At 39.4% G+C, this 12,162-nt stretch overlaps 1 protein-coding gene across 1 annotated transcript in view; it reads right to left on the bottom strand.

The window, feature by feature from the left end:
* Positions 1–12,162, bottom strand: part of LOC149791073 (uncharacterized) — a 189,274-nt gene that overhangs the window by 65,358 nt on the left and 111,754 nt on the right. The window contains exon 16 of the mRNA XM_089973000.1: positions 5,621–6,043. Coding sequence (XP_089829126.1) covers positions 5,621–6,043 — 423 coding nt within the window. The remainder of the gene's footprint in view (positions 1–5,620; positions 6,044–12,162) is intronic.

Raw genomic sequence — 12,162 nt, 5'->3', positions numbered from 1 at the left:
TCGAAAAAGATGAAATTGCCTTTCTTCTTGTGACCGTCCTCTTTCTCTGGTGGGGGTTGGTATTTTTGCACGTAACATTGGTGTTCCAAGTCCACGATGTGGTGACAAATGTGACATTTTTTCTTTCCTCGACATACGTGTGCCTTGGCATTGTTGGTAAGTATGCCTTGTCCACACGTAGAGCACAATCTCAGGAGTTGACAAGCACATTTCTTCTGTGAACCTTGTGTTTTCAAATGTTGTTGGTAACAGGTAGGGCTGACAAACGTGCGCAGACAAGTGGAACAAGGCACTGGTTCTTCGCTCAGACAGGGTGGAGAGGCCAAACATCCTGAGCATTTCCATCCACAATGTTTGTGTTGCTCTCGATTATTATAACCATAATCACATTTCTCACAGTAATAACCGTATCCCAGGAATCCGGTGATACTGGTAATGGTATCGAAATGGTCATCGTGATGATAAACATGAATGTATTTTCCGTCCTTAAAATCTTGGCCTCGAAACAATAGAGGCCCGCGCATTTCTTGAGGGTGCACTTTCAAGGTGTAGCGTGGAGCTAGGGCATCTTGCAATTTTTGCATCTCAGGAATGCCACAGGGTGTGTCTTTGGGCAGTCCGGCTTGTTGTAACAGGAGTTCTGCTTCGTTTCGTTGTTTGGCTCGGTCGGAACGTTGAATAGTGTCCCAGGTTCTTTTCCATTCTACCGTGTCGTTCTTGCTGGCATAGGTTCGTCCCACCACGATGGCACGGGCTAAACACATCTGGTCTTGAGGGTTGTTAATTCGGACGAGACTTGTTTTGGTGTTGCGAAGGTCGTCCACCAATAACATCTTTTTGCGTCCTGTCCCTTGAGGAGGAGAGACGTGGGTCATGTCCAGTGTGGCTTTACCATCGGTGATGTCAAATTGATCATTGGATTGTTGTACGTGTTGAATCTTGTCCATGACTTTGGAAGCAGTCAATTCTGCAGGGGTGCTAAACTCGATCCAAACAGGGGATTTCAAACCGTCGTGTTGTATGGAAAGTCTCAAGCGATCGTCTTCTTTGGGTTGACATTGTCGCTTGAGTGCAGTGAGCAAAGAATCCCACACCTCGGTGATGAACACTTCTGCTTTCTCTAACGGCACTTCGGACTTGAAATCTTTAAACTTCACCGTGTATTTGTAAGCCGTGGTTCTAAATTTTCTAGAGGAGCGCTTTTCCGTCTCTCGAATGGAATAGTACTTTTCAGGGTTGACTAAGGGTGGTGAACTTGGTTTAGAGGGTTCGGATTCTGGTTCACTCATGTCCTCTTCAAAATCACTGGCATGAATTTGTGCCAAGATTTCAGCCCTGGTACGAGGCGATAGATCACGTTTCTGCCTCTTACTTTCTTCTTCTTCTTTCTTCTCGAATGAATGGGATCGTTTCATCTTGAAAGCAAAAAGTCAAATGACTCAAGTTCAAACACCATAAACTACTTTATAGTCATAGCAGACCAGCGTATATAAAAGGGTGCGTGTCTTGTCCTTTCACTATTCATTTCACTCTCAAGCCGAGCACAACGATGGAAGAGACTAACCAGATGGAACGTTTCGTCAGAGCTTTGCGAGGGGTCATTAGAAAATTCTCTTCAGACCAGCCTACGGACTACTCTCCTTCCTTTAGAGATAAAAGTCAAGATACTTGCTATATCTGTCAGAAGAAAGGGCATTGGTCTTCAGAGTGTCCAGACCGTGAAAAACGAAAAAAAACAGGGGATAAAAAAGACAAAAGTCAAGATACCTGTTATTATTGTAAAGAAAAAGGACATTGGTCTCCAGATTGCCCCAAAAAGAAACAAGAGGAGTCAGAAGAAAAGAGGGATTCTTCAGAAGAAAGGGATTCTTTGAAAGAAGAGAGGGATTCTTCTGAGGAAGAAAGCAGACAGGTGAAGAAAAAGAAACAGGAGAAGAAAAGAAGAAGGGAAGAAAGTGAGGAGGAAGAAGATAAAAAGAGTGTGACGGTGAAGAAATTTAAAAAACAGAGAGACTAAAAAAGGAGAAATCAATGAACTTTTTATTAAAGTGTTGTGTTGTGAATTGTGAATTGGATTGTAAAAAATGGAGAAAAGAATAAATGAATGATATAAGGTAAGTGTCTTTGAGTTGTGATTTTAAAATAAGAAGCTACACTCACGCACTCATACACAGACACGTACTATAAGGGTAAAATGGGTAAGTTTTTTTTGAGTTATTGGCAAATTGAAATTGTATTTCTTTTCGAGAAATGTGGGTGGCCCTGAAAAGGGCCTTTTTTTCTTTATGGTGTAGGGGTGAGTTTAAGCAATCAACTTTAACTGCCTTAAGCCTTTGCCACGGCCAAGGCCTACTTCTGGACTGCGTAATGTTGATGATGATAATGATTGGGTTGAAATCACTAAGGGTGGTACGGTAGGCTTAGTCACAGGGTTAACGTGTTTAGCTCGGGAAGGTCGTATTCTCTTCGGTCGTGATAAAGAAGTCTGATACATTTGTTTCAGACTTCTTAACTCCGCTAAAATGTCCAACAGTACCGTGACCGTTTGATTTTCATCCTCTTGTTTCTTTGCTGCTACTTCTTCTTGCTGTTGTTTTTTTCTTACCTCTTCTTCTTCTTGCTGTTGCTGTTGCTGTAGGAGAAAAGCCTGTTCCGCTTCCTTTTGTCGTTGTATAAATTTCTCCAATTCTTCTTTCTGTCTCTGTCTAAAATTCTCCACTTGTGGTAATGAAGAAGGTAACGAAGGTTCCGGAACAAATTCTTGCGAGGAGAGAAAATCCACAAAATCCCAATTCACCTCTTCTGAAAGTAAGTCAGGGTTCCCTTGGGCGGTCTCCCCTGCTGGTGCACCCCACTGGATCGTTTTCTGAGTTTCCGTCATGTTGAATCACTGTCGCATAGATTGACTGCACACAAGCGCTAGCGAATCTATATTGACTACGTGACGTCACAGACTGCTCTCTTCGGATTGGATGCGGGCTGACTAAATTCTGTAACGCGTGTTCGGATTGGTGAATGAACTCAATCCGTTTCAATCCTTTCTGTCCCTATAAATAAGCGCCGTTCACTGCATTGATTCACCTATTCTCGGAGCCTCAACATGTGGACCGACGTTGAATCTTCAACCCTTGTGTCAACAATGATGTTCAGGACGGACATGCTCATGTATGTCCGATCCAAGTGGACCGTTGTCCACAGGACCAACAGCAGCCTGTGGATAAGAAGAGTCTATATAGAGAGACAAGGTTGCCTCAAGAGGACTCTGATGTATGGCCCTGCTGTAAGACGAAGTTTGAGAACAAGAAGATGTCGCAAATGCCCTTTATGTTAAGGGCATATTAACATAAACCAAAGGCCCTTTTCAGGGCCAGCCATATTTCTCGAAAAGAGATAGTCTTTGAATTGCCTACCCCTTTTTTAAAAAAAATTTTTAAAAAAAAATCCCATGTTAAATTCCCCTTGTCCGTAGATTGTCCCACGATTTATTCCCATGTTAAATTCCCCTTGTCCGTAGATTGTCCCACGATTTTTCGCCATGTTAAATTTCCATTGTCCGTAGAGTGTCCCAGGGGTGTTTTGACTGGAATTTCCATTGTCCGTAGGGTATCCCACTTAACTACTTTGCTACCCTTTTAACTACTTCCTATTTCTACAATTCAGACTGTTGTTTGATTTAGTCTGGCACATATAAACTGACTGTGTACTGGGACGGTTCCAAACAAACGAAGAACATAGAATAGATGATCTGATCCGGAAATGGTTTTATAATGTTTAATTTTTTTTTTTTTTTTTTTTTTATTTCCTTTTTTTTTTTTTTTTTTTGGTATAGAAAACAATGTCTTGGTGCTGAGCGCATCTATCATACAAAGGGAGATAATTGTCTACATAAAACTTATCCACGTTCTCTTCTTCTCTGCCCTTATCTGTCTCTGGACGAATTGTTTTAGACTTAAAATCTGCTGCCGGGATAATTTTTTACCATGTAGGTAATTGTGTCAGTATTAAGTCGCAGTTAAAAGTTAAAAGTTATCTATGACTTCTTTTAAATTACTGTTGTAACCAACATTGATATCAAATTTCTTTACAATGTTAGTTGATAACAAAGATCACCAAAGTCTAACATTTGGAACGCAGCTAATTTTCTCTCACCCGTTATGTATCTCAAATGCAATGCAATATATATATATATATATATATATATATATATATATATATATATATATATGTATGTATGTATAACATTGCATAAATATTTAACAAGCTGAAAATCTGCCACGCTGAAAACAATTATATAAAATACACACTAATTGTGTATATATATATATATATATATATATATATATATATATATATATATATATATATATATATATATGGGGGGTATGCTGTTATTATTATTGGAAGTGAATGCATGTTCACAAGATCAAGAAGTATTTAGTTAGACAATAATTTTCATATTTGAACGTACACTGCAATCTACAAACTGATTTCACTAATTCTGGTGTACATTGTAAAATGCCAATACGATATTCCGTATTCAGTTATTGAAATTCAAACGGACAATTTGAATTGATTATGCCCTATTTTCACATTACACTATATAAGTCAATCGAATCATCACTGTCAAATCTTATAGTGTGTGTAGTTATCAGAATTGCTAATTGGTGTGTATTTTATATAATTGTTTTGAGCGTGGCAGATTTTCAGTTTGTCAAATATTTATGCAATGTTAGGGTAAACTGCAGCACTAAACTGAATTTCAGCAAGAGGATAAGGTGCACTGGTTATTAACTTTTAAACACATCGAAAGTTGTTCATTACTTAATTGTTGCAATTTTTTCATACAGTGACACAATCTTAAAATTTAGCACATTTATTCTCTTATCTTTCATTACCAACTTCGTTGTCCTCTAATCGTTTGCTTAATTACTCTTTGGCTTCTTTATCCCCATGTTGCATATATTTATTTTTGATATCCACATACATTCGGTTTATTTTCATTTCCAATGTTTGTCAAGTGAATTGTATTTATTCATTTATATCTTACGGTACTTATTTTAACATTTTCGTTATCAATGAGTTTATGTGTAATAAAAGACCGTCTAATATCCACGATCAATAATTCGTTTATACACACACTGCTGACATATTTTCATCCCTTGTATTTTCTTCTCTTTTTTGCAGCTGTCACATTTGACGGCTTCTAATCTCGCAAAATTTTTGGCCATCCACTTTGCGAAATATTTACTTGATAAACAATCGCTGCATTCACTCCATTTTATGACAATTAAGAAGATAGTTTGGCACCAGTTTTACCAAGTGCTCATAAATAAGGTAGGTATATCGAATGTGGTTGACATTGATGTTCAAACATTTCGCGAGTAATTTTAATTTTGTAGTTTCCTATTTTCAATCTATTTCACAGCCGTTATATTTCTTAGATCCGCTAAATGTTTTACTTTTAATTTATTTAGATAAAAGACTGTAGCTATTTAATTTAACTGATAAATATCTCTCGCAGACATAGAAAACTATGTTTACAGAATACTATGAATTATTAAATTAGATTACAGAAAATATTACTCTAGAAATAAGATAGGCAGTCGGATGATGATATTACCTGGATAACAGTTGTCTACCGATGTGGACCCCGTTGTATCAGTTGTTCTACCAGTGGGGCATACAATGCAGGAACCTTGACCCTTGAGATTTTGATAGGATCCAACCTGACACGGAATACAAGAAGAAGCCCCTGTCTGGGGTTGATAATATCCGGCATTGCAAGCTAGACAAGTTGGAGAGCCTTTGCTGAGTTGACAATGTCCAACTGGACACGATACACAGCTCACTTGACCGGACAAATTTTGGAAAGTTCCTGCCTGACACTGAGTGCACGGAGAAGAGGAACCAGTCTGATTCTGATATGTACCAGGTGTACATGGTATGCAGGATGTAGAATTCGACATCGTTTGGTAACTGCCAGCTGGGCAAGGCAGACACATTGCTGATGATACAGATGGCTGATAAGACCCAGGCAAGCAAACTGCAAAAATTAATTTAAAAAATAACATAATAACCTCTCTCTCTCTCTCTCAGGATAGTGGCCGAGCATCAAAGTTTGACGAAATGTATCATCACCTGAGTTAATATACTTTTAAAAAGGTTAAATATTCGAATAATTACATTTGAATGATATAATAGTTTTGGCGATTGGTAGATGTGGTCTAAGCATTGGCATAATTTGAAAAACAAATGGAATTGACCAATGTATACGTGTGAAAAAAGTTGTTACAAACCCGATTCAAACAAGTGCATTCAGTACTTAAAGTGTTTATAATTTGATGTGAGCAAGTACAAGATAAACCTCAGCGTATATATATATATATATATATATATATATATATATATATATATATATATATATATATATATATATATATATATATATATAAGTAGTGAAGTGGGTCACTTTAGCCTCAATGGAAATTAGCATTACAGAGACCCCTGGGTCGTTTTAGTCTCAATGGAAATTTAACATGGAGAAAAATCGTGGGTCGTTTTAGCCTCAAGGGGAATTTAACATGGGGAATAGAGTTTGGGCTTGTCTAGGGACAAGGGGAATTGAACATGGGATTTTTTTTTAAAAAAAAAATTTTTAAATTTAAATTTAAATTTAAATTTAAAAAAGGGGTAGGCAATTGAAAGGCTATCTCTTTTCGAGAAATATGGGTGGCCCTGAAAAGGGCCTTTGGGTTTATGTTAATGTATTCATTAACATAAAGGGCACCGCATTGGTCTTCTTCTTGTCCTTAGGCTGCGTCTCACTGTTGGCCCGTAAATCAGCACTCTTTTCAGGCATCCTTGTCTTTCAACGTAGATCCTACGTATCCACAGGCTGGTGTTTGTCCTGTGGACAACGGTCCACTTGGACCGGACATACATGAGCATGTCCGTCCTAAACATCATGGAAGACACAAGGGTGGATGATTCCACTGTGGTCCACATCTTGAAGCGACGAGAACAGGTGAATCAATGCAGTGAACTGCGCTTATTTTTATAGGTAGAGGGAAGGATTGAAACGGATTGAGTTCATTCACCAATCCGAACACGCGTTACAAAATTCAGTCAGCCCACATCCAATACGAAGAGAGCAGTCTGTGACGTCACGTGGTCTATATAGATTCGCTAGTGCTTGTGTACAGTCAATCTATGCGACAGTGATTCAACATGACGGAAATTCAGAAAACGATCAATTGGGGTGCACCAGCAGGGGAGACTGCCCAAGGGAACCCGGACTTACTTTCAGAAGAGGTGAATTGGGATTTTGTGGATTTTCTCTCTTCGCAAGAATTTGTTCCGGAACCTTCGTTACCTTCTTCATTACCGCAAGTGGAGAATTTTAGACAGAGACAGAAAGAAGAATTGGAGAAATTTATACAACGACAAAAGGAAGCGGAACAAGCTTTTCTCCTACAGCAACAGCAGCAAGAAGAAGAGGTAAGAAAAAAACAACAGCAACAACAGCAAGAAGAAGTAGCAGCAAAGAAACAAGAGGGTGAAAATCAAACGGTCACGGTACTGTTGGACATTTTAGCAGAGTTAAGAAGTCTGAAACAAATGTATCAGACTTCTTTATTACGACCGAAGAGAATACGACCTTCTCGAGCTAAACACGTCAACCCTGTGACTAAGCCTACCGTACCACCCTTAGTGATTTCAACCCAATCATCATCATCAACATTGTCACGGAATGGTCTAAATGTTCTTAATTAAATACATGTACTCGGGTTTCGTTGCTTTTCTCTGTACAACGATACCCGAGGGTGATTATAATATGGTCTATGTATTTCGAAATCGTGAGTACGATTCGTCCTGTGCCACACGTGCAAGGTGCCTTTGATAAAGAATAACGAAAATTCTAAAGGTATAAATACGTTACTACATGTAAAGGACCTTTACAATACTAATGGTTTTGTCAGCAAGCGGCCTGCTAAAAGGATTCGCACAACTCCAGCTGTAGGGATGCGTTTGACAAAGCACCAAGGTTAGCTGAGTGTTTTGATGGTAGGAATATCCGGGGTGTCCGGTGTTATCAGAGGGTAGAAACGTCCGTGTGTCCGGAGCGTTTAAGGTGCCGGAGCGTCTAATGTCTAGCGTCCGGAGTGTCCAGAGGGACTAAGGTGACCCAGCTGTAGAGCCGTTAAAGGACAGGGGGTCCGGAGGGTCTAATATTTCAAGTGTCCGGAGGGTCTAATGTTTCAAGTGATCATAGTATTCCGAGGGTCCGGAGTCTATATTGGTTGTGAAATTGATTCGGAGGAGCTGTGGAGCGGATAAGGTGCACGGGTGACGGAGTGCATCTCCACACATGTATTTTTAGCTGTATGCTTATTTTGGGTTAGTAAGACCCAGTGTATTATTCAGGACTGGAAGGATAGATTGTATATCCGTTCTTGTTTAGTGACATAATTTCGCTACCTGAGCGAATACATTTTTTACTATGTGTAAATACTTACATTGTTTACTATTTGAGTGAACTATATTCATCTTTCCATTATTGAATCATTTGTGAAATCATTTATCCTGTGTTTTAGGGTTACTGACCTAAATTTATTTGTATATTTTTTTCATCTTTGAAACTGTGCGTTTTTTGTTAAATAGATCCAATATTTGGATTATAAATACGCACACATCTTCATAATCCACTACTCATATAAATCGCCACATTAAACCATATATCTGTGTCGTCAAAACGTGTTCTGTTGTTAATCCGAAATATCCCACCCGGTTATCTTGTTACAAATGGCCCCGGATATTCCCACCCTCAGACAACACCGGAAACCCCGGATATTCCTACCCTCAGACAGCCCTACAGCTGGAGTTGTGCGAATCCTTTAAGCAGGCCGCTGGCTGACAAAACCATTAGTATTGTATAACATGTATAACATGTATATACACCATATTGTCACGGAATGGTTGTTGTTGTTGTTGTTGTGGGGTTTAACGCCATTTTTCAGCACTTGATTGGCTATACATGGCGGCCAGTATTAATGGTGGAGGAAGAACCTGGGAAAACCCAGGAAAGAACCACCGACCCACGAGAAGCTACTGGCAAGCTTTCTCACATACCCACATTGGCTGAATCTTAGACTCGAACCGCCGCAGCACGGAATGGTGTAAATGTTCTTAATTAAATACATGTACTCGGGTTTCGTTTCTTTTCTCTGTACAACGATGCCCGAGGGTGATTATAATATGGTCTATGTATTTCGAAATCGTGAGTACGATTCGTCCTGTGCCACACGTGCAAGGTGCCTTTGATAAAGAATAACGAAAATTCTAAAGGTATAAATACGTTACTACATGTAAAGGACCTTTACAATACTAATGGTTTTGTCAGCAAGCGGCCTGCTAAAAGGATTCGCACAACTCCAGCTGTAGGGATGCGTTTGACAAAGCACCAAGGTTAGCTGAGTGTTTTGATGGTAGGAATATCCGGGGTGTCCGGTGTTATCAGAGGGTAGAAACGTCCGTGTGTCCGGAGCGTTTAAGGTGCCGGAGCGTCTAATGTCTAGCGTCCGGAGTGTCCAGAGGGACTAAGGTGACCCAGCTGTAGAGCCGTCAAAGGACAGGGGGTCCGGAGGGTCTAATATTTCAAGTGTCCGGAGGGTCTAATGTTTCAAGTGATCATAGTATTCCGAGGGTCCGGAGTCTATATTGGTTGTGAAATTGATTCGGAGGAGCTGTGGAGCGGATAAGGTGCACGGGTGACGGAGTGCATCTCCACACATGTATTTTTAGCTGTATGCTTATTTTGGGTTAGTAAGACCCAGTGTATTATTCAGGACTGGAAGGATAGATTGTATATCCGTTCTTGTTTAGTGACATAATTTCGCTACCTGAGCGAATACATTTTTTACTATGTGTAAATACTTACATTGTTTACTATTTGAGTGAACTATATTCATCTTTCCATTATTGAATCATTTGTGAAATCATTTATCCTGTGTTTTAGGGTTACTGACCTAAATTTATTTGTATATTTTTTTCATCTTTGAAACTGTGCGTTTTTTGTTAAATAGATCCAATATTTGGATTATAAATACGCACACATCTTCATAATCCACTACTCATATAAATCGCCACATTAAACCATATCTGTGTCGTCAAAACGTGTTCTGTTGTTAATCCGAAATATCCCACCCGGTTATCTTGTTACAAATGGCCCCGGATATTCCCACCCTCAGACAACACCGGAAACCCCGGATATTCCTACCCTCAGACAGCCCTACAGCTGGAGTTGTGCGAATCCTTTAAGCAGGCCGCTGGCTGACAAAACCATTAGTATTGTATAACATGTATAACATGTATATACACCATATTGTCACGGAATGGTGTAAATGTTCTTAATTAAATACATGTACTCGGGTTTCGTTTCTTTTCTCTGTACAACGATACCCGAGGGTGATTATAATATGGTCTATGTATTTCGAAATCGTGAGTACGATTCGTCCTGTGCCACACGTGCAAGGTGCCTTTGATAAAGAATAACGAAAATTCTAAAGGTATAAATACGTTACTACATGTAAAGGACCTTTACAATACTAATGGTTTTGTCAGCAAGCGGCCTGCTAAAAGGATTCGCACAACTCCAGCTGTAGGGATGCGTTTGACAAAGCACCAAGGTTAGCTGAGTGTTTTGATGGTAGGAATATCCGGGGTGTCCGGTGTTATCAGAGGGTAGAAACGTCCGTGTGTCCGGAGCGTTTAAGGTGCCGGAGCGTCTAATGTCTAGCGTCCGGAGTGTCCAGAGGGACTAAGGTGACCCAGCTGTAGAGCCGTTAAAGGACAGGGGGTCCGGAGGGTCTAATATTTCAAGTGTCCGGAGGGTCTAATGTTTCAAGTGATCATAGTATTCCGAGGGTCCGGAGTCTATATTGGTTGTGAAATTGATTCGGAGGAGCTGTGGAGCGGATAAGGTGCACGGGTGACGGAGTGCATCTCCACACATGTATTTTTAGCTGTATGCTTATTTTGGGTTAGTAAGACCCAGTGTATTATTCAGGACTGGAAGGATAGATTGTATATCCGTTCTTGTTTAGTGACATAATTTCGCTACCTGAGCGAATACATTTTTTACTATGTGTAAACACTTACATTGTTTACTATTTGAGTGAACTATATTCATCTTTCCATTATTGAATCATCTGTGAAATCATTTATCCTGTGTTTTAGGGTTACTGACCTAAATTTATTTGTATATTTTTTTCATCTTTGAAACTGTGCGTTTTTTGTTAAATAGATCCAATATTTGGATTATAAATACGCACACATCTTCATAATCCACTACTCATATAAATCGCCACATTAAACCATATATCTGTGTCGTCTAAACGTGTTCTATTGTTAATCCGAAATATCCCACCCGGTTATCTTGTTACAAATGGTGTCAGAAGTGGGATCATTTCGGATATAACAGAGCACTGAAATTGTTTTATTATATTTGTATGCTTTTTGCGTGTTTCAGATGCGTTTGACAAAGCACCAAGGTTAGGTAGATACCTAATATTACTTTATTTTTTGTATTTAATATTTTTGTTGCATTTCGTGAAAGAAAATACTGTTTGTGGTAATTACGTGTTTTGTATACAACTGCACTTTAAGGTTGGTCACCACCAAACTTTTGAAATGTCTTCTATGAAAGAACTGGTAGAACTGGGGAAACAGTTTGGTTATGAGGGGGAATCCCTTAGAAATTTCGTTCGTGAAGAACAAGCCCGGGAGAGGAACCAAAGATTAAAGGAGAGGGAATTTGAGAGGGAATTAGAAAGGGAAAAAAGGGAAACCCAGAAGGAAATGATAGAATTAGAGAAGGGTAAGATTGAACTAGAGAAACAGGCTGAGAGGGAAAGGATAGAATGGGAAAGGGAAGCAGAGAGGGAGAAGTTAGAAGGGGAAGATAGAAATCGGCAGAGGGAACATCTAAGAAATTCTGAGCTATTGCAAGCTAAAAAAGAGGGGGAACATGATGTTAAACTGAGAGGTCCAAAATTGCCCCCATTTGAAGACGATAAAGATAATATGGATAGTTATCTAAATAGGTTCGAGAGGTATGCTACGGTGCAAAAATGGAAGAAAGACGATTGGCCGCTCCATCTTAGC

This window comes from Sinohyriopsis cumingii, chromosome 10 (assembly GCF_028554795.1).
Source record: "Sinohyriopsis cumingii isolate HCF-2022 chromosome 10, ASM2855479v2, whole genome shotgun sequence".
NCBI classification, from domain to species: Eukaryota; Metazoa; Mollusca; class Bivalvia; order Unionida; family Unionidae; genus Sinohyriopsis; species Sinohyriopsis cumingii.
This window is presented reverse-complemented; position numbering and strand designations above follow the sequence as displayed.